The 24426-nt window shown below is 36.5% G+C and overlaps 1 protein-coding gene across 1 annotated transcript in view; it reads right to left on the reverse strand.

The window, feature by feature from the left end:
• DNAH6 (dynein axonemal heavy chain 6) overlaps positions 1 to 24426 on the reverse strand; it is a 172262-nt gene that overhangs the window by 146102 nt on the left and 1734 nt on the right. Inside the window, exons 3-15 of the mRNA XM_088130049.1 lie at positions 22963 to 23213; positions 20603 to 20870; positions 19777 to 19911; positions 19559 to 19682; positions 18838 to 18982; positions 16462 to 16630; positions 15513 to 15623; positions 14469 to 14669; positions 10896 to 11016; positions 8657 to 8808; positions 7946 to 8098; positions 2046 to 2297; positions 1079 to 1207 (exon numbers count right to left, since the gene is read on the reverse strand). Coding sequence (XP_087986175.1) covers positions 1079 to 1207; positions 2046 to 2297; positions 7946 to 8098; positions 8657 to 8808; positions 10896 to 11016; positions 14469 to 14669; positions 15513 to 15623; positions 16462 to 16630; positions 18838 to 18982; positions 19559 to 19682; positions 19777 to 19911; positions 20603 to 20870; positions 22963 to 23213 — 2211 coding nt within the window. The remainder of the gene's footprint in view (positions 1 to 1078; positions 1208 to 2045; positions 2298 to 7945; positions 8099 to 8656; positions 8809 to 10895; positions 11017 to 14468; positions 14670 to 15512; positions 15624 to 16461; positions 16631 to 18837; positions 18983 to 19558; positions 19683 to 19776; positions 19912 to 20602; positions 20871 to 22962; positions 23214 to 24426) is intronic.

Below are 24426 nucleotides of genomic sequence, written 5' to 3' on the forward strand. Positions count from 1 at the left end.
AAGAGGAGATTTGATTATCAAATCTTTTTTCCACAACTCCAAAAATCCATTTCAAGGATTTTATGTTCAACGGTTCCTATCAGATTATTTTTAAAAGCCTATATAAGCAACTCAATAGGATGCGTCTTTGTCATGTTGTGTACAAATAAATGTCCGCGACAGTCACATCAAACAGCACTCCACCTCTCAACTGCTACAGAATATCAGTCAAGATTCTGGAGGTTAGTTTGGATTTTTGGTGGAGTAATTTGAACAGCTACAAAAGCTTGGCTTTAGATGTGTGATTGACTCCACAGCCATTATGAGACGGATTATAAAAAAGCCTGTTTGCACAGATTGAATTAGTCCAGATGTAATTTAACACACTAATTAGCATGGGACTGTTATGGTTCCATATACTGCTGTGAATTATGAACAAATGTTTTGAATTAACGACGAATATTTATTCACTACACACTTAAGAACTGCATCCAGTTATCAAAGCTATTCCTGTATTTTCTGCTGTAGCCTTGTTTATTGCCCTGTGCATAGGTGTTTATTATTTGTGTGGTTACTTCAATGCTTTCATATGAACCAGAAGGGTAAGTGCTGAGTAGAGTGCAGAAAAGGAATGAAAACACTCCAGAATCCCTAATAAGGAAATGTTATTATTCTTAGAGAATGACCTTGGACAGTACATTGTAATTCTACACTGTTCAACGCTGTATTACAGGAACCAGTAGGACTCAGTTATACAATCAGAATCAACAAACCACTTGCTATTATTTCAATAGAACCATTCTGGAATATGCAGAATTAGGATAATAGCCTTATTAAATAAATTAAATAATGGATATAAGGAATTCAAGCACTTTTCCCTAACTCTGATTTCATCCTCATTATGCCCCTATGAAATTGGTTAGGCTCAAGGCATTCAACATTTTATAACAGAATAGGAATTTGAACCTGGGCCTCCCATTGCAGACCAGTGCTACCACTAATATAGTGCACTGTCTCATAGGTCATGAAATGCTTGGTTTTGCAAATCGTAATTTGAACGCCCATCTACAAATCAAACATGGAGTTCTAAACAAATTACCTTGAAGTTCTTCTGATAGGATTTATACTGGAATGCACGCTTTTGTATTTCATCAAGAATGGTTTGCAACTCGCCTAGAACTAGTCTCACTCTATCTTGATCAGCATCTGCATCCAAAATCTGAGGATCCTATTAAAAATCAAAAGTCATTTTTATAATCAGCTATCATTAAGGTTAAATAAAAATGCTGTACATCAAGCTATAAAATTAAATTCGGTGGAGCACACAGATTCTGTTCAGTGTGCAGTACAATGTAAATGCAATTAATTTTTTCTGCTTGATTTAATTCTTACTACAAGAAGCACCAAGTAACACTGCCCAATTTTTCTCCATTATTAACTGAAAAAAGAGCTAAACAAATATTTATTGCAATACAGTATTTGATAAAACAGCAGGGATACATAATGGATGGCTCTACCAACAACTCTGTCAACTGCTCACACAGGGAGGGAGAGAATTGAGGAGTCTTCTGCTCATGTGTCTGATTTTCCAAGAATGAGTTAGTGGGCACAGTACATACTGCTCACCCTTCAAATTCTATCCAGTTCAAACAATTAAAATTATCTATTAAAAGTGGGGCTGTAAAGATTTTCCTATCACTTTTAATGGGCCATTAAAATAGGTTTTCAGAATGAAATCAAAGCTTCATTCTGAAATCAAAGTTTTCAGAATGAAAAAAAAGCTTCATTCAAAAACCCAAAGTCCTTGTGGAAAACCTTATGCATGAAGTTCCTTACACTGAATCTATTGGGTTACATTGCTTCTCTTCATTCTTTGTCACAGCTTTTTCATTGCCTTTTTATGCAAGACATATTTTTAATACCAGATGCTGAACCTGAGAATTTTTGCTGGGAAAGCATAGCTCTATCACAGAGCCATGGTTCCCTAATAATGGTAAATAAGTAGTAAATAATAACAACTAAATATAGTAATTCAGTAATGTAGGAATATGAAAAATAATTAATACCTGTGCAAGAAGTCTAACTTCTTTAACTTCTTCATTTAGTTCCTGAACATCTTCATCTAGAAGTTGACAGAATTTAATAATGCTGGCATCTCTTTCACCTACAGATTTATCAATTGCATTACGAACAGCAATGATAGATGGCTTCAGACTTGAAAACAAAGCAAAATCTTCAGGAGGAGCTGGTACAGTATACTGTTCAATGAGCTGATACATCTTACTAACTACTTTTGATTCATCTTCAAGAATTTCAATCTAAGGGAAAGTAAAAACAAATTATGTTTCTGTTTGTTTGGAAAACATACTTTGACAGGTAATCTTAAATCAATGAGTGATTCTAAATTGCTATAAAAATGCCATTTTAAATACAGGGCAGAAACTAACATAAAAATGGCATGAAGAAGTCAATGTTATCTGATACCTACATAAAAATCAAGTTCCAACACACTCACTCTCTCACTCTCTCTCCAGAGTGGAGTTGTGCAGAGAAAACTAAAGGTCTCTGTTGACAGTAGATGACCTCAATGACTGAAGTTACCAAAGTCATCAAGTATAGATCGGGAGGCCCTGCTCATAGTCACTCATGCCCTAGTCACTTCTCACTTGGACTACTGCAATGCACTCTACATGAGGATGCCCTTGAAAACTATCCAGAATCTTCAACTGGTCCAGAATACAGTAATGCATACAATTTGGGCACCCCACAGTTCGCCCATGCTACACTGCTGCTATACAAGCTGCACTGGCTGAGTCAGTTTCTTTCCAGGTGCAATCCAAGGTGCTATGTATCACCTTTAAAGGCCTATATTGCACAGGGTGAAGTTATTGAGGGACCACCTCTCCCTGAGGACATCTTCCCATCCTACTAGATTGGATAGGGTGGGCTCACTCCAGGTCCCCTCTATTAAGTGTTGTCATCTGGCAGGTTCTAGGAAGTAAGCCTTTTCTATAGCTGTGCCTACTCTATGGAATAGCCTCCCCTTGAGATATAGAGTGCCCCTACCCTTCTTGACTTCTGGACGGCCATTGAGACCTAGCTTTTCCCTTAGGCATTGGACCAAGATGGGAGGTGAGCCCAGAGTTTGTGTTTTTAGAGAGGACAATGGAATCTGATGGTATGTGAAAGTTTCTTTTAATCTTGTGCATTTTATTATTTGTATATTTGTTAGCTGCCTAGGGTTATTTTATATAATATGAGTGATCACATACATTTTTTAAACGAACAAAATAAGTAGATGTAGTCCATTGCAATGCTCTGTTATTTAAGTCAGAAAAAAGGAAAGCAGTCTTCTGCTGGAACTACTGTCATATAACAAAATCCATCAGACCCTGGGTAACCAGGCCTCCTTCACTGCATTCTACAGGCATTCTTATAATAATACAAGCTTTTTCTCCACAACCATGGTTTCCATGCTAATTCCTCATGTGTATGGTTCTAATATCATTGTTTAGGGAGAATTATATCCCTATTTTCTGAGAAAATATACAACTTCGGATTATTATGTCTTGATAATATAGTTAAGGTTGTCAGTGTGGTCCATAACACTGCACTAAATATAAAAGTGGGTTGAAAACACATTGTTGTAGCAAAATAAAAAATAAAAAAAATCAGTCCTTATGAACCAGAACCAGAAAGTACCATCTTCCCATATTTTAAATAATTATCTAAATGGCAGAATGCTATTAATGAAAACAGTCAATTAAAAATATTAAGATCTGGAAATGATCCACCATTTATGAATTGATGCAAAAGAACAAATGCCTGATTAATTTGGGAGAAAGGTTTTGATAAATGTTCAATAAAAAAAATACAGCATATTCTGATGATGATGTCCCATATTAATGCTAATAAATATATTCTATTTGCATGTGTTATTTATATTTATAAATCAACTGTTCAATAAAATGATGTTTTTCTGTGTACTATATTTAGGCATTTAGGACAGAATTAATACCAGAGGAAGATGAATTCTATTACCTGAAGAGGGAGTTAACATTCTATGGATTTATTGCATTTAACTTCATCTGATTTTCTTTCACCTAGTGCATTATTTAATATTAATTTCTGGCAATTCTACTGATTGATTTACTCACTCAATTTTATACTATCCCAATCACATGACTATGATACAACAAATCATAAAAAACAATCCCTCAACATTCATGTGCTCCCAACCCCTCAAAATGCTTTATAAAGTAGTTACAAAGTAGTTATAAAGTAAAAATAAAGTAGTTACTCAGTGAGACCTCAACATCAAAGTCCCACTTACACTTAAAAATAAAGGATTTGAGCACTCTCCTAAACTCTAGGAGCAAGGGGGCATATGTAGACAGCATATTCTATAATGTCCAGGCTACCCCAGAGAATGCCTGCTCCTTGGTTCAAATCTCTTTTACCTGTTGTGGAGGCAGAATCTTGAGCAGACCTCTGAACAGGACACATGGATTAACTCTGGACAAGGCAGTCCCTAATGTAACCTAGTATTGTGACAGCTTTATAGTTAATAACTAGCATCTTGAACTGGGGCCAGAAGTCTAATAGCAATTGATGCAGCAATAGCAGTTTCACCCTGCAAACAATCTGGCTGCCACATTCTGAAGCAACTACTTGCAACTTCCAAGTAGTCTTCAGGGACAGCCCAACACATAGCATATTACTGTAGTCCAGATATATGATGATAAGGGTTAGGGTCACTGACATCAAGGCCTCCTGATTCAAATAGGCATGTAAACAGCACACAAACCAAAGCTGGGCAGATGCTCCCAGGTCACAGCTTTCACCTACTGTTCAAACAGGAGCTATGAGTTCAGAAGGACCCACAAGTTATAGACCTGTTCTTTCAGTGTTACCATGACTCTCTCTACAGCTAATAGTGGAACAGATGTGTCTGGGAAGCCAAAGTGTTTATAAAGACAGCAACTCTGTGTCACTAGGGATTAAATTTGTCTCTCCCCATCCAAATTATAACAGCCTCTCTGGCATGGCTTGAAGTGATGGTATACAACTGAGAATCGTCAGTTCACTTACCTCGAACAAATGGACGATCACTCCCAGCAATTTCATATACATATTATATAACACAAGGAACAGCTTGAACAATGATCATTGTGTTGGACACACCCTTGCCTCTGATCCCCTCGTGGAGGAGATAGAGATTCCTTCCCCCACTAGTTCCCAGGATGAGAGAAAAGGGAGGAGAAGGGGATTTCTTTTGTTCTAGGGTCATCCAGATAGAGGGAGGAATGGGAAGAGAATTCTTCAGCCTCAGCAAACGTGTAGAGAGAAACAACAGAAGAGTCACAGATCTTTCCAGGACCAGCTACCCTGGAAGAAGAGAGGAGAGAAGCACCAGACTTCTCCAGGATAGAAGAGAGGCCATGGAAGCAAGTAGGATACACAATGTGACATATTTTGATGAGAGGAGAAGCCAAGAGCGAATGAAATGCCAAGTACTGGTGGAATCATTCAAACAGAGGAAAAGTCAAGGCAGTAGCAACTAAGAAAGGAGCTCATTATAAACTTTGTTATAACAAAGAAATTTTACCTGAAGGATTCTCCTACATTGCTAAATAAAAGGAGATACAATAGCTGATCACATGGCAAGATACTAGAGGAATGCCAGTAGCCAAGTTCTTAAATGAAGAGAAGCTATAGAGGAAGAAACTGAATCTAACAGAGGTGTCCGAAGGATCCAATACTTTTAGGTTTTAGGTTTCTATCCTGCTGCAATCTACCTACTTCTCAGTGGCTTACAAATACTAAGAAAAGATTATACAAAAAGGCAAAAATACAAGGAGTGACCAAACAAAAAATATATTGCCAATCTCCTAAGTGTTACAACACAAATACTTTCCAGAAGAGCTTGGTCTTCAGTTTCTTCCGGAATGTGACCAGGGTAGGAATTAATTTAACTTTCCAGAGGGCCAGTGCCACCACCAGAAACAATGCTTCTCAGTATTGACTCTCTTGACTTTTCAGAAATGGGGAATGGTCAGTTGCTTCCTCCAGAACAAATGCAACAGTTGGGCTGATTTCAGTAGGGCTATGTGCTCCTGCAGATAACTTGGCACCAAACCATAAAGGGCTTTATAGGTTAAAACCAGCACTTTAAATTGTACTCAGAGGCCAATAAGCAGCCAATGCAGGGCATGCAATAAAGGTGTTACATGCTCCCAGTGAGCATCCAGGCTGATGTATTCTGTATTAACTGAAGGTTTGGCTTGGTATTTAAAGGCAGCTCCATGTTGAATTCATGGCAGTAACCTAGACAGGTGATGATAAGGGCATGAGTCATTGTCACAAGAAACATTTCCTTTTCCCAGGAAAAGCCAGAATTGACACATGAGGCAAAATGCCCCCTTGCCATGGCCTCTACTTGCTCCCCTAGCAGGAGCCACAAATCCAGGAGCTGCTCCCTTAGGATAGTACCTCCTCATCCAGAGTAATCACTGGGGCCCAAAGAGAACCACACTGGATAAACAGCACCTCTGTCTTGCTAGAGGTCAATTTTAATTGTTCTTCCTTATCCAGATCCTCACTGTATCCAAGAACTAAAACAGGACTTTGGCAGCATCTCTAGCGTGGTTCAAGGTCATGATATAAAACTATCAACAACATATGACAATACCAGACTCCAAACTGCCAAATGAGTTCGAGTAGCTTCATACAGATATTAAAATGGGAGGGGGAGAACCAGTCCCAATGGAACCCCACAATGAAGTAACCATCAAGTCAATTTATCCTTTTCTACCACCATTATCTGGAACTTCCCACTGAGGAAGAAGCAGAATCACAGCATAATAAAGACAGTCTAAGAGGATACCATGGTTGATGAGGCTGATGGTATGCCTTTACCTATACACTAAACCCATATATGGACATTCATAGGTTATCTATAAAAACAAAGAATGCAAATTTGTTTTTAAAATCAAGTTTGATGTGGAAGGGGACATCAAGTGCTAATCAAATAACCAAAGGAAATGTATAAACTTGTAACATTTTGGTTGGTCTTGCAGAAGATACTGCTAATTGTGGAATATTTTTTTTTCTCTTGGATAAATGTATCCAATATGACCTTCTATGGCATTTATCGTACAGGTAGTCCTCATTTAGTGACTACCTCATTTAGTGACTGTTTGGAGTTACAACAGTGATGAAAAAGTAACTTTATGACCAATCCTCACATTTACAACCTTCACAAGTCTGTAAAGCAAAGGAAAGCTGAAGTAAGATCATAAGCACAGTCATGGTTTCACTTAGCAACTGCTTCACTTAACAACCAAGTTACTGGGTCCAATTGTGGTCGCAAAACGAGGACTACCTGTACTAATTAGACTGGGGATAAACTATACTGATTCTACTTCTCCTCTATTGCATCTTCTCCAACATTCTGCTGTCTTCCAAATTTTTCCCACTTCAGTTAGTGCTAGCATAGCCAATGGCAAAGGATTATGAAAGATGTTAGAAACATCTGGTGAGCACTAGGCACTGCAGATGTAAAGGAAAATTATTATTTAACAGGCCACACAACCAGTTGTGATACATGTTTCATGCCCTATTTATTTCAACTAGGATGTAAAGCAAGACTGGATTTAGACATGCATGTTACATTGTACCTATCTCCTAGAAAGACAAATGTAGGATAGAAGTGAATGTATTCTCACTGTGTGCTTTATAAAGGCTTTGGCTAGCCACTGCTGGAAAAAAATATACCCAGATCAAAAGTATCTATTTGATTTCCTATGAGAAAGTTGAATAGTGTATATGGCTCTCATTAAATTATCTAGCTGTAGATAGAAGATGTCAGAGTGTCTAAAAGCAAGCAAAGTTCATGTCTGGCAATGGCAGCAAAATGAAACTTGTTAGCCCACGCTACTTAGTAAGAGCAATATAGTGAACGTACCCTGTCTTGTATTTCATCAAGGAATGTCAAGCTAGCCACATATTCAGTAGTTGTGCATGGAAGAAACTCAAGTTTAAATTTAGCATCATTTGCCTCAGCAAGAATGGCGGTCACTTTTTTCTTTGCTATTACAGGAAGCATTTCATTAATAACCTAAATACAAAAGAAAGTATTAAAAGCATTGGACAAATTGTAAAAGGGAAAGTTATATTAGGAGAGGATTTTACTTAACATTCCTTACTCAAGACTATGCAGTTTATAATGAGTAAGTGCCATGTCATGATTAAATGGATATCGTATTTCAGTTCACAATGTGTCACACTGACAACAGAATTTTGCAAAATGTCTTCTAGTTACTGGAAGTAGAAATCAATACCTACCAGACCCCAAGAGACATCCCTGATTCCCCCAAAAATGTTTTTTAAATTATTACGAATTGCTAAAAACTTGTCAATTTCAAAATTTTCTACATTCTCTTATGAGATCTTACAAGATCTACATTCTCTTATGAGATCTAACCTCTAAGCCACAAGGTTATGTTAGGGACTAAACGAAGGGACATTTCTTTCAGGTCCCAAAGAAAAGTTGGGATATAAATGCAATCAATCAATCAATCAATCAATCATCCATATATCCTTGATATTACATTGTCTCTCTCACACATGGAAAACCCCCTTAGTATGCAGAAGTTAAGGGGCAATATGGATTTACCTCCAAACAACGCTTTGGTGATGGAATTAGTTTCTCTTTCAACTTCTTAGCATCTATGAGGAACAAACCTAAGGGTCTCTTTTGTTTTATTGCCAAAGCTTCTTTGTGTTGTCTGTGATATCTCTCCAGTTGTTCAGCAAAAAATTTAACATCTGTTTATTTGAAACAGAAGGATACAATTAGTCATTTACAGATGGCTTGGGGAAAAAAAAACTATTATATTTCCTCATGGGAAAGAATTCAAATACATTTCACCCTTCTTATTTAGAAAAAAAGGACTTTTTTTAGTGATAGACAGAGATTATTCAAAGTGGGTTATCTCCTTGTGTTTGGTCTATAGAGAGTTTTTATAGAAATAAACAAATTTTGTCCCTTTTGTATGAAGGCAGCCACTCCCAGTTCCAGAATGTTATGAAACTTAGCCACAAACAATCTCAGCAATACTAAACATTTTATATAAGTGCTAGGTTTTTAGGCCAATCAAATGCTTAATAATAGCAAGTGTTTATGTTTGTCACAGTGTTTGTCTGATAAAGTATTCTGGGACATATGAAAGCTTTGAACTATTTAAAAGATGGTTGCTGTAAAAATGGAACTGCCTCTATGGAATATTCATTTCAGATCTCATAAGATTAACACAGCTACTATAACTGTGAAGTGCATTGGATTGAATGGCACAATAGTGCTTCAGAAAGCAAGCATGCTCACTGCATACAAGGTATCTATAGCGGGGGTCAGGGGTCAAGGGAGGCAAACAACAAAAAATGTTGTGTCACTGCAATACACATTTCATAATTCTTTCACCGTAAAGTTTATATTGGACACCTATGTGCAGCACCATTCTGCAATTCCTTAAGATAGCTTATGTCTTTCTGTGGGATTCCACAGCTGCCAGCTCCAGTGAGATCCTGGGAAAAGGGACGTTTGGTTTAAGGAGTTGCAGATTGGTGCTTCAAGTGGACCTATGTGCATGCACCCTTAAGCATCATTTTGTCTTCAAAGTATTGCATGCCTGAAACTACTACTACTAGGAAACATGAACTAAAGAAACATGCACTTTCCATGTCAGATGCTCTTGGAGCTAACCAACCACCCTATCGTAGAATATTGCAGTCTCCCTCTGTTTTTATTCAAATTCAGTTCAAAAAAGTAAACTTGAAGCTGGGTTTAGAGAACTTTGGATTTAATAGACAAATAGTGCTGGATCTAACTTTGGTCTGAATTTCAGACAATAATGCCCCAGACAACAGTAGTAGATTATCAAGTTGTCTCATGTACAAGTATGTTTTGGGACTCAAAAAATGCCTTTTGACATTTAGTGGACATTCAGCTTAAAAGACACCCCTTGCCCCATTAATGCAAGAATTTATTCTATATGTATGTATGTACTGTATGTATGTGTAGATATTTATATGTGTGTACACGCATGCACACACACACTTTATGTATAATCCTTTAATACGTATCTCAACTTAAAGGTTTATTACTGTACAACACTATCCATGCATTTAGTTACTGGGTACACCCACAAAGATATTTATTTTAACCACTCATATCATACCAAGTACAGTTGGTCAGTGAGCAGCCACACACCTCTCCCAGTTACATAATGCTGAACCTGATGCACCTTTATCTATGCTTTGCAGTGCTAACGTAATAGCTAAAGAGGCAGAGACAACCTTCTTAAAGGCTATAAGACTGGTTTAGGTATAGGTTGCCTTTGCTTCATTTCAGACTACAGTAAGAGATCTTTATTGTGGAAAGTGAAGAAGGAATTCTCCTTTTAAAAACATTTGAAATATAGTATAGGTATGATCTGTTCAAAAAAGTCAATGCTTCCACTTAGAACAAATCCTTTATAGGAAACTTTTTCAGATAAAAGTAAGATCTCCTTCAAATCAAACTTGACTTCTAGTGACTTTATAGAGTCTCATGTAGTTCGGGCAATGCTATGGAAGTGACTTCCCATTTGTTTCTTCTGGGGTGTTCTGACTGTCCCCCCGCCCCCCACCCAGCCAGGTCCTGCTTAGCATTGCCAAAATTGGCCAAAGTTGGCTAGGTGCTGCCACCTACATGAACTTCTTTAATGCTACATCCATAGCTACATCCATAGCTTATCTATAATTTACGTATTTCAAATGTTTACTAGCATAATTCAGCCTGGTAAGGAAATCATTTTTTTTTTTTTGGTCAATTCGGGACAAAAAAAAAATGTAACAAAATATAAAACAATATTTACCAGGTTCTTCTTTCTTCAGAGCTACCAAATCAAGGCTTTCATTTTCTCTGAAAAAAGATCGAAACTTTTCAAAAGTAGCTGCATATAAATTGGCTGCTTCAAATGCTGAATCAATTGTTTCCTAAAAATTAAAAAAGATATTTAAATTATTATAAACCTTAATTAATCTCTATCCATACTATGGTTCTATTTCATTGCTTCTACTTTATGTTTTTCACTGTCCTTAATCTACATTGTATTATGCTTGCATAGGAGCAATGATAGCAAGAGACATAAAAGTTAAAGAGCAAGTTGAAATGCCTACCATAAAATAAGCAATCATTCGCTATTTACTACCAACTTGTTTTAGATAGATTAAGAGTAGAAAGACGTGTATGATTTTTTTGGTTTTGAGCAATGTAAGACTGAGTTTGAAATAGAATTGTGCACAAATGATGAACATGTTATTGCTAAAACGTATAAACTTCTATTGAAATTTGAAAGAGAAGAACAAGTGAAAGAATATATGATAAAGTGGGCTAAAAACTTTGGTTATAATATTTAGATGAACCAATGGGAAAATATGTGGTTGAAAGGGCTGAAACCCTTTGAAATCTCTTGAAACCAGAGATTTTTCTTTTGGGACTGATTGATAAACAGTTGGAAAAAAGTAATGGAACTTTATTTTTATACACGATAACTGCAGCGAGATTATTATATGCACAAAGGTGGAAAGCTTCAATATTGCCCACAATGCCATGTGGAATGGATGGTGGATGATGGAATTTGCAGACATGGCCAAATTGACATCAATGATCAGAGAAAAGACATTATGTAAATGTATGGCTGACTGGAAATCCCTTAAAGACTTTTTGTGTGAAACCGAAAAGATGAACTTATGACTTATGGTTTAATGATTAAAAAAAAGATTATAGAAAAAAATGAAAATCACGATGTAACCATAGAGTAAGAGGTAAATTTACATTTATACTTATAACTGCTATAAAGAAAATCAGAAGCTACTTCTTTATATTTTCCTTCTTTTTTTTTTCTTTTCTGCACTTTTGGCTTTGTTTTCTTTCTTTTCTTTATTCTATATATTAGTTTTTGTTAGTCTTTATCTTTCTTTATAAAAATTTTAATAAAGATACACACACACACACACACACACACACACACACACATATATATATATATATATATATATATATATATGTATGTATGATGTGCTGCTTGTGATTGGGGACTGGAATGCCAAAGTTGGATACATTAAAGAGGAGAATGTAGTTGGATTATATGGCTTAGGAAACCAAAATAAAGCAGGAGACCAACATCAATTCTGCCAGTCCAGTGAATTCTTCATAGCTGACACTGTCTTCAAACAACCAAAACAATGCCTCTATACATGGACATCACCGGATAGTAATCAAATTGACTTTATTATTGCTAAATGGAGGTGGAAGAACTCAATTATAGCATCAAAGACATGGCCAGGTGCTGATCGTGGAACAGATCACGAACTGCTCATGTGCAAGTTCCAAATTAAGTTAAAGAAGAAGAAAGCCAGTCAGTTTCCACAATATAATCTTGAACATATACCCACCATTTTTAAGGAGAATATCAGGAATTGGTTTGAAGTCCTGAATCTCATTGATAGAAAACCAGACAAATTAGGGAATGAACTTTAAGAAGTTGTTAAAGATGAATGTGAAAAGAGACTAACAAAAATGAAGAAAGAGAAGAAAGCAAACTGGATGTCAGAACGAACTGTGGAAATTGCCAAGAAGAGAAGAGAAACCAAAGCTAAGACAGACAAAAATCTCAGGGAGGAACTTAACGAAGAGTTTCAGAGAGCTGTTAGAAGAGACAAGAAGCAATATTACAACATCTGTAAAGACACTAAAGATGGAAAACAGACATGGAAAAACAAGGAAATTCTTTCCAAAAAATCTCTGAACTCAGAAGGAAGTTCCGATTTCGAATTGGTATGCAAAAGGATGCCAATGGAGAGATAGTAACCAATTCAAAGGAGATCAAAGAAAGATGGAAGGAGTATACTGAAACAGTGTACAGTAAAGACTTCAACATCCTCTTGGAAGATATTCCCTACTTACAAGAACCTCTAGTGCTAGAAGATGAAGTTAGATCAGCGCTCTGGTCATTATCAAATCGGAAGGCTACAGGAACAGATGGAATACCCACTGAAAGCAACCAAAGAAGAATCAGTAAAGTTTTTAACCAAGCTATGCCAGCAAATCTGGAGAATGACACAGTGGCCAACAGATTGGAAGAGGCCTATCTACATTCCAATATCAAAAAAAAAAAAAGGGAGACTTAACACAGTGTGCAAACTATTGTACAATATCCTTAATTTCATAGGCTAGTAAAATAATGCTTAGGATCATCCAATACAGATTAGAGCCCTACATGGAAAAAGAAATGCCAGATGTTCAAGCTAGCTTTAGAAAAGGCCAAGGAACATGAGACATTATTGCTGGTGCACGCTGGATAATTGAAAAAGACAAAGAATAACAAAAAGGAGTGATTATGTGTTTCATTGATTATAGAGAGGCCTTTGATTATCTCTGTGGAATGTGCTCAGAAAAATGGGAATCGCAGAACATCTCATTGTCCTCAGAGAAACTTATATACAGATCAGGAAGCCACAATACAGATGGAACATGGTGAAACAGACTGGTTCCACATTGGCAAAAGATGCAACAAGGCTGTATACTGTCCCCTTATTTATTCAACCTATATGATGAATATATATTAAAGGAAGCTGGATTGGAAGATGAACATGGTTTTTAAATTAGAGGAAGAGACATCAATAACCTGCGCTATGCTGATGGCACTATTCTGATAGCCAAAAATGCAAAGGATCTGCAAGCTCTAATAATAAAAGTTAAGGAGCAAAGTGAAAAATGTAAATATAAAGAAGTCCAAACTAATGACAACAGGCAGAACAATCAGCCTTAAAACAGACAGGTATTGAAGTGGTGGACAGCTTCTGCCTTTCAGGATCAACCATCAACAGTAAGGAAACAAGCTGTCAAGAAATGTGCCGCAGACTAGCACTTGGTAGAGCAGCCAGGAAGGCCTTGGAAAAGATATTCAAATGCCATGATGTGTCTATACCTACAAAGATCAGAATTGAGCACTCCTGTGACACTCTATGGAAGCAAAAGTTGGAATCTGAAGAAGCAGGATAGGAAGACTATTAACGCTTTGGAACTCTGGTGTTTGAGAAGATTCAATGTATCATCAAACAAATCAATCCAGAGTTCTCACTTGAGGCACAAATGACCAGGCTCAAATTATTTCCTATGCTGCGAAAGGTAGAAGGAAAGAGAATGACCAGTAGCAAGGTGGATGGACTTAGTTACCTCGGTGATGGGCACACCGTTGGAAGACCTGAAGAACCAGTTTATGGACAAATTGTCATGGAGAAAATCTATATATGTGGTTCCTAGGAGTCGAAAACCTGATGGTACATAATCAATCAATCGAGTCTGAAACTGGTACTTCAGTACCTTTGCAATTTGAAATAAATATTTAAATATAGATAAATTAATAACAAAAGGTGCCATATACCTTTATTTGTAGGATAATATTCTGAAGATGTTTATCATCTTTAAACATTATTGCTAAGCTTGGTCCTTCACCACATGTTTTTTCTTCAATTTTGTTGTTAATAACAGGACAAGTGAAAGCATCAAAATACTGATCAGGAACAAGGTTTGCAACAGATAACACAGTTGCCTGAAATTGAGACACAATCTCTGCCATAGTATCCTGTTTGACGAAATAGAAGAAAATCTATTAAAACGTTTGTTATGTTAGACGTGAAGAGCAACATTTAACATGTGCATAGCATTTTCAGAGCTCTTCACATAAATATTGTTGTATCCTTTACAACAATCTTAAAATTTCTTGTGAAGATCCCCAAATCTAACACTTTGAAGGCTAGGTCTCTAGAGTTTTCTGTTTTAAAAGTTTTCACTTATACTAAAGCCACAATAAGACAGACAGAGATCCCAAAAGTAGAGTCACACTTGACTAGCTTTGCATGGTCTCACTGATAGTCATCTTAAGAAATAATTAATTAAGTGCCATGGCTATTCTGTGCCAGTGAACAAGTGGCAGGACTACACAGAGGTTTTTATTCTGAACACAGATACCCCTAGATTACAAACTTAGAGTTTTACCTCTGTGCTGGCTACCCAATTTTCATGCCTTCCTAATTTTCACAGCATCTTTGTCATTGCCCAAATGCCTTCAAATACTGCTTCTTCCAATGTTTGCTCCACCTTTTACACAGCTTTTAACAGTGCTAGCTTCATTCCTGTTGCCCTACACTCATAGAAATTCAAGTCATTAAGAAATAATAGGTTGTCCTTGTTAATATTGTATTGTCTGAGGATGTCCATGCTTCTCAAATATTTTGGTCAGACTCAAGGCTAAGTGATCACTTGGACAATCAAAAGTTATTTCCAGAGGTACCATCCAGCCTAAATCTATACCACTCAAGAGTTACATCTGACCAGTAAACATAAAGCTCACTTTTCCAAGTACACTTGTGCACCATGATTACATTTTTTAAAATGGAAACCTTTTTAAAACTAAATGAATTTTAACCTGGAATTCTTCCATAGTTGGTTCAAACAACAGTGCATGGATCTCTAAAATTAGTTCTGCAAGAAACATTGGAATGGATGTCTCATCTTCCTCTGCAATCACTGAAGTTCCCTAAAGTAAAAAAAAAAAAAGTGTTTTTTAAAAATCAGACAATGAACTCAAACTCTAAAGTTCTCTAGCCTAGTAAGTTCGCAGTCAGTGTAAATAATTCCCAAGCATTGGTTCAGATATAGTAGGCACTTATTTCAGAAAATGTTCACAGGCCCAATGCGACTGCATGTTTCAGTTAGGAATGTTGCAGAAGGTCTTTCTTTCCTTTTACTATGTTGCCTCTTTGTTTTATGGATTTTTTTTAATTACACATATTTTCAGTTTTATAGTCAATCTTTAATTCTTATCTTTAAATCAGATCATTCTGGTTATGTAGAAACATCAGCTGTTTGTACATCCCTTTCTCTTCTTTCATATTAAATTATTCTTTCTAATATGTATCCTCTGTTACTGGACCCCTTAATTTTGATACTCTTCTTAAAATAAAGTTTTCACTTTTTTTGTCTAAAATTGAAATTTTTAATCCATTTTCTCAAACTGAATATTATTTTATTACTAGTTAGGATTAGTAGAGGTCTTTCTGGATATTATTCAGCACTACTTCTCCCAACAGGCACCATTTCTTATGTTATAAGCCTTCACACAGAACCCTTTATGAGTTATTTTCCAATGATAAAACATATAGGTGTGTTTTATTGATCCTTGATAAAATGGATTCAAGAGACACATTTTCACAGAATATGAAAAGTCAGGAACAATATATCAGATCAAAACAAAATGACTATTATTTATCAATAGAAAACAGTGATTTCTGCCTTAAATAGTAAGTTTTCTTAAATTATTACTAACAGATCAAGTCATTTCTAACAATTTAACATTCTATTTCAGTCAATATTACCTTCTTTTCCACAACTTCAGTTACTACATCGGTGTTCCATTTCTGGATAACTTCTGAAGGTGGTGTCTTCTTCAATTTATCAGTAAGGTAATTCAAAAGAGTAGTGACAGATTTAACTGCCAAGACATGCATTGTATTCACAATAAGGTAATCGGCAAGACGAATAAAGCTGGGAAGAAACAAACAAATCAACAATGCAATACAGACTTCTATCTTAGCACAGACTGCACGGAAAGACCCATGGGTTTCAGTGAGGCTTTTCCAAAAGAGTGTGAGTGTGTATGCATGTGTGTGTGTGTGTGTGTGTGTGTAGAAAAAGCACAAGAGATCAGTGACAAGTCCTTAGGCAAAAAATTATTCAGATATACATTGATAGCCATGAGGATAAACTTGGCTCAACTTTGGAAAAGAGATACTTTGCAGACAATATCAGACTGGGAAACCGAACTTGGGGAAAATACAGCAATGGCAAAATTAACAGTATTCAGTAATAGAATATTACTGTTTTGAAACTAAATTTAAGCAGGAATGGCTTTCCTATATATTACATGTCACACAACAAGGCAAAGTCAGATACTTAAGAGTATGGTGTAATACTCCCCCAGGCAGTTTTAGTATGCAGTCTGGGGGTGCTCCTGGACTTGCAGCTATTCCTCAAGGAGAGCCTTCACTTAAATATATCTTGTGCACCAGTTGTGCCTGTTCCTAGATCAGGAAGCACTGTTCACGGTCACTCAAGTCTTAATCGCCTCCCAACTGGACTACTGCGATGAACTCTAGATTGGGCTGCCCTTGAAGAACATTCAGAAGCTTCTACTGCTCCAGAATGCAGTGGCATGTTCAGTATTGGTATACTACAGAATGTACATGTAACACCAGTGCTACATGAACTGCACTGGTTCCCAAGGTCCTGGTTGTCATCTTTAAAGCCTTACATGGAACAGGGCCAGGTATAAAGAATCAGGAGCTGACCTTCAGAGAAATAGGCAAGAATTATTATATAAGCAAAGAGGGCTGAAACATTCCCTTAAATCCTGGAAAACAAGATAGTATTCAGAAGAGACACAGCCATGTTTCCCCCTGATTCACTGGGATATAAGAGGGAGAAGAGGTAAAGCACAATCCAATCTATAATAGCTTGCAAAATTCTGCTATTGTAGCCTATAGTAATAGTCTTCCTCTGGAGTCTGTTTCCCAATCTGGTCATCAAGTTACTTATAGAAATGCTTATTCCCAATGGCTTTTTCCCATCCCTCCAGATCTGACAGAGTGGGCATTCTCCGAATCCCCTCATGAAGCAGTGCCATCTAGGGGATCCTAGGAAGTGTACTGTCTCTGTTACTGCATCTGCCTTGTGTAACAGCCTGCCCTCCCACAGGTATGGATGGCCCTGACCCTGCTGGCTTTCTGCAAGGCTGTAAAGACTTGGCTTTTTCTCCAGGCACTGGGGTCAGGGTCTTAATGAAGCTCTGAAGTGGCGTGTATGCTAGGTTGGTAATGAGATTTTTATGGGGGCTTCAACTTGGTTTTTCTTTTAACTGGTTTGGTTAACTATATTATGTTTTTATCTCTGTCTGCCTCCCAGAGTTCTACTGGTTAGATGGGTGGCCATATAAATTTGATTAATAAATACATTCATAGATATATGTTTAATGTTTCACTGTGATATATGAGCCAAAAATTATCTGTGATCTAAATTAATAACTTATGTAAGAAGTGTTTCTCCTACCTATTCCCCCCTCAAAGGAAAAATTCAAAGTGGCTTTGAAAATATTTAACAGTAAAACAAGATCACATTATATAAGTATAGTTTCGACAAACAAAAAGCAGCAACAAAATTAAAACAAAGGGCCAAAGAGAGCAAGCAATAAATAACATTGCTTGGTTAACTATCATTACAAATGTTCCCAATGTATTGATTTCTCTTTCACACTGTGTAATATCAACAGTACTTACCCATTCATAATCCCATCCCTCTTGGATATCACAGGCTGCCCTGGCAATTGCCCAGAAACATAAAGAACCCTGAGACTATGATGTAAGTAGTACTAAATAGAACAAGGAAGGAGTGGGCTATAGTTTCCACATTTATATTTTCACTGTGATTATTAAGGAGCAGCTTGGGTTTTGATGGAAGGACTGCTGAAAGAAATTTTTACAAAACAGGATTTGAGGCTGTAGCGATGTCTATGAGTGAGTCCATATAGCATGCTAAGCCATAAGGGGACATTTGTTTTTGTTTTCATATGATAGGTGAACCTAGCTTATAATTATCACCATCTTTTGCAAGAAGCACTTTTGCTATTTTACACCTACCACTTCTAAAACGAGAGAAAGATATTATGACAAGACACCTGCAGAAATCCTATTACTAACCACGTCAACCTTCCACACTGAGCTCTTTTATTGGCCTGTTCTGTGTATGTCATTCTTTCAGGTTGTTCGCCATAAAAATCTTTCTCAACATGAGGAACGATGGTATTTGCAGTAGCTTCTTTTCTTGTTACCACTGTTATCTGTTCTGGGAAAAAACACAAGTGCACATTGCTGAAATTACTCCAAGCACAAGGTTAAACCAATATATTTACAGTTAAGGAAACAATCCGTCCCTAAACAGTTGACTGTCATTTAAAAAAAACCTATTTCCTGTTCTAAGCCCTGTTTGACTTATGTTAGACCAAAGAGAGGCATCCTTTCTGGAATGGGAGGGCTATACTGGTCCCTGTGAGATTCTGCAGGGGCCACTCAAATGATTGGGACTGATGGGGAGCAGAGCATGGATTGGGCCAGGCTGTGTTCCCCGCCACAAAAAATTCACACTATCTTCTCCCTGCTGTACATTGAGACTGTAATGTTGGGTGATCTGCCTTTCCTTCTCATACATAAGATCATATTTTGATCCTGTCTTATTTTTAAAGAGCCACTACTAAAAATTGCAATTCCCAACGTTCAAAAGTTGCAGGAAATACATTTATTTGAAAATTCAAATAACTTTCTAACCCCACTTACCTGAGACAAAAGAAGTACACAGACTCCCATGCAGGCATTTAGAATAAAGATATAAACATTATTTATTTTTAATATGCCAGTTTTGTACCTGTACTCTCTGTTCCATAAAAATAATCATCAGGAGTGAAACCAGATTCAAGCAGTGCAGTTCGACATGCACCTCTAACCACTTCTTTAGCTAATTCTCTGAACTCTGACAAATGAGATGCCACCTAAAATTTCAATGCAGTTAGAGATGAATGAGTATTACATTTCAATTAAAATTATTTATGTAAAATCTTGAATAACTGAAACAATGAAACTCACATCTTTTAGTTGACTGAATTGAGTACCTTTAAATTCTATCAATGTGTATATATAGTCCTTTTCAACTTGACAAAGCGCCATGTCACCAATTCGATAACACATTTCTTGGATGTTTAGAATTGCTGGTCTCAAACACTGCAAAACAGAACAAATCAGTAAGATAGAACTGCTAGAAAGTACTGTGTAAGTTTCCTTCTGAATAGTACAACAAAAGCAAATAGATTGGCTTTTATATTTCCATTAGACTTGAGACAAGTTGGAGGTCACATGGTTAGACCTGTTTGCTCTTTCTACATTTTCTGTGTCTCCTAGTTTCTTCCATATCATGATGGGATAAAGGGGTGTTGGCATGTTTCCACAAAAGTTCTCCAAGTTGACTTATAGATGTGGCTAGTTGTTAGCTCCTGGAAAATGGTGGGATATTAGTGTCTCTCACTGAATTCCCATATACTAAAAAATATTGTCTTTTACTTTCCAAGTGACTACACAGAGCTGATAGTTTCAACTGTCTTTCTGTTTGTAAAATATCTCTTTCTGTGAAAAGAGGGGTATCGTTGGCTCTCTTCCAGAAATAAAAGTCTCTGTTAATTTTTTAGATTATGAGCTTTATTGACTTTCTATACTAACCAAAGTCTAGCAGCACTAATTCAGAACTGTGGAACTACAAAGCTATGTTAATATCAATATATTTCATCACAAGGAATACTTATAGTACACTATAAATCATTTTGATATTACAGAGTCTCTTCTTCAAAACAATATAGCGCTTTAGATTATCCAATGTCCTTCACATGTATTATTTCAGTAATAAAAACACAATACGTACAGCATTAACAATGAATAAGTTCTTCTGTAAACCTCGGCGACATGCACTGATCTTTTTGGAGCGGACGTTCTTTCTCCATACGTTAAATGACTTCCATTTGCGAAATATAGCAAATATAGTAATTTTGATAAGTGCTCTATGATAGAGATATTCTTGCTCCCAGCGTTCAAGTTCCAGGTATTCAACTTCTCCATTGTATGTATGAATAACTGCTTGCGGGCTAATTGTGTAGTAGTCATTTTTGTTAATGCAGTCGTAAGTTACAATTCTAAAAATAAATGAAAACATCTAGTTTAATAGGATAAATTAATTGCCAAGATCTGAATAAGCAATAACTGACTGGGTATGTTTATTCTGTACTTGTAGGGCATAGAACCTAATAAAAATAATACCTGTTATTTTCAGTGTTCTTATTTAGAATTAAATTGCCATTCCATATCACAGGTTTTGCTACCAATCTATTAATTTGCAAGGAGGAATGGTGGTAATTATCATAACTCTTCTGATCATGGCAAGATCTTTTCTGACACAACCTGGATAACTGAATACATCAGACTTAGATAAAATCCTTGACAAAATACAATATTGTGAAGCAAATCTTTATTTACCCAGGATGGAGCGGAGTGATTCAGAATGGTACCAGTTCCAACTTCAATGCAAGACAAATGGTAGCACTATAGCATTTGTACTTTCCACCCCCCAAACTTTAGTTGTTCATGTTAAAGGCATAAATCAGGGTCTCTAAGTGCATTATTCAAATGTCCCTGCCCAATTACTGTAAAATTTAACACATTTCATCTCTGCATAACGCTCTATCCTGCATGAAACTATTGTCCCAATCTGCTGAAAAGCAGCAAGATGGCAGCCATTTGTGTTTTTCCATGCTAGATTAGATATTTTGATTTTACCAAATCTTGCTCTGGGTCATGCTATACAGTGAGTAGAAGGGAACTGAGACATTGTTGGAGTTCCAGTTCATGCCTTCAAAGCATATCACATGATCTCTGCATAGTCCTAATGGGAAATGACACACATTTCCTCCCCATCTCTTTCAGTAATAGACTGCTAATTGCACTAGGGTATTTAAACTACATGAATAGGTGATTACTGTGTATACAATAATACAATAATGTAGCACACAAACCAACTAAAGCCCTCCAAAACATCTTAAGCAAACCAAAAGACCCAGTAGCCCAAGAAGAAAAAACAGGAGTCATCTACAACATACAGTGTAAGGACTGTAACCACCACCATGTAGGACAGACAGGCAGAAGGCTTGCAGAGCATATCCATGAACACCAACTAGCAGTCAGAAGACATGATGAAAACTCCTTAATCTCACAACACATGGACAGACCTAACCATAGTTTCAACTGGGAAACTGTCAGCATCTTAGACCAAGCTACATCCAAAAATGTGAGGGAATTCCTGGAAGCTTGGTATTCAGACAAGGCAGCCATTAATAGGCACATAGAGATAAACAATATCTACACACTATTCAAAAGAGACAATAGAAAGGAAAGGAAAACAAAAGACCAGAACATCTCCTCACCAGCAATCATCACCCAGATAAGCAGAGATTAACACCAAGATAATCACCAGACATACAGTCAGTGGTAAACAATACCCTAATCAAAGAACTAGCAGGAGGAAAAAATAAAACAAAACAAAACCCACACCCCCACCAACACTGGCAGGGCATGCCACTGTATATAAACAGAGAGCAAACCCCATTCCATTCTAGCATTGACGATGTTACCTAGCCAGGCAACGAAACATTTGCAAGAAAACAGCCAAGCTCAGAGAACCCCAAGGACTCCGCAGTTCAACCCTAAGCTACACATATTTGCTTCTATTGATACAATAATTGTCATTGTATGCTGATGGCTGGTATATAAATTACCTGACAAAACAATATTGAAAAACATATATTTGGCATATGATAATACTGTCCTTCTATGTTGCCACAACTGTTTGAAAATATCTCATATTCACTCATCTAAATACCCTACATCTTTTGAGCTGTATACATTATATAATTGGCCTTTTTGTCAAATTTTAACAGCGTTCCTTGGATTGGACAATTTCATTCTAGTTCCCCCCTTTCTAAGAAAAAAGACATCAGCTTTCAAATTTTAGATCACATCTATCAAGTAAAAACATATACATATAAGAAAAATATAGAAACTAGATATAACTTTATTAAGAAGTGCAACATATGGTATTTCTTTGAGTATGTATATTAACCATTGATAGAACAGGAGACTGGTATTATAAGTGGTAAATCTGTAAATTCATATTAAACTTGAAATTATTACTTTTTTAACATACAATCACTCTAAAATTTAAAAGTAACTCACTTCAAGTTATATGTGTCATACTCAATTGATGATTTAGGCACTGCAGGAGTCATGTATAGAAATCCAAGATTTTTGTTTTCACATATTATTCTTATAATCTGTAGAGGTTCTGTAACATTAGCTTTAATTACTTCTTCTGGTTCATTAAATGTACGTAAAGGTGGAGCTGAGCTTGGTTTACAAGCACTTAACTTTACTATACTACGTGGTTGCTTAGGAGGAGTTGGAAGTCGTACCGTAGCACTCAGCAACTGTAACAATAAAAGAAAAGAACTTATATATAACTATTAGTAAAAAAAAACACGTTTGTTCTATTGATTCCCTAAGCATATTTTGTGTTTTTTGAAAACACAGCATCTTCCTGTAGATTCTGAGTTAGCAGTATACAATCACAGATTTACTGCATAACAATAACATTTACAACTGCTTCCCTAATCTTTTTTAAAACAACACTATATCATGATTTATCACTATGTATACTAGCACAACAGTGAGCATTGGTCTAGCAAGAAATACTCTCTTCCTCCAGAATGACTTAAAACAGATTGAAAGGTTTTCCTTCCTGATTTAAATTAACAAGAAGTTTTAATTTCTTCTATAGTGTGGAAACTAAATTATGCTTTATTCAAGTAAGCCTGGATTGAAAGTGTTTTGAAAAAACCATATTCAGGTTTCCATTTCAGATTTAATGAGAAATGTTATTATCTTAAAGCTGCAGGCAAGTGTTTCTGAGCTCTTTGTTACAGTCATGTAGAGGGGAAGGGAGCCATGTAAGAGGGCCTGATAAATATATTTTGCTTCCTGAAAGCAAAGGAGCACAAGATATCCCCTTCCACAATCCCCATTCACAATTCAATTGGCCCAACACCTGCACATTACTTCAGTGCTTATGACAGAATAGCATCCTCTATCAACATTCTCAGGAGTTTATTACCTCTTTACTGATAACATTTATTTACCACCTGAAACCAGAAGGACTCTAAATTGCTTACAGAATTTACATATAAATGCAATGCAAGTTGATATATTAATTAAAATGCTAATCCAATTAAGTTTCAGTTAAATTAATGTTAAATAATAAATAATACATTGAATTAATTGAATATGGCGCTGCTTGTACAATTAAGACTTGAAGGCTTTCTGGAAAAGCCATATTTTCATCTGTCTCCAGAAGGCCATGAGGGTGGGGGCTATCTTTGCCTCAGCAGGCAAGCTATTCCAGGGGAAGAGAGCTGCTATAGAGAATGCCTATTGCAGAGCCCCCTCCTGCCATACTGCCTGATAGGTGAGGACAATTAGCAGGTGCTACTTAATTCTTTGGGCAGGATTGGCAGAAAATGTTGAAGAAAGATGGTTTTATAGGTAGTGACAAGTTCCTTGAATTACACTCAGAAACGTATCAGTAGCTAGCACAACTCCCACAGCAGAAATGTAACACAGCAGTATCACTTTTTATTTTTTGAC

The sequence above is a fragment of the Python bivittatus genome, unplaced genomic scaffold, assembly GCF_059951505.1.
Source record: "Python bivittatus isolate LINGU-HERP-01145 unplaced genomic scaffold, Pbiv_v1 ctg000850_np1212, whole genome shotgun sequence".
Lineage (NCBI taxonomy): Eukaryota > Metazoa > Chordata > Lepidosauria > Squamata > Pythonidae > Python > Python bivittatus.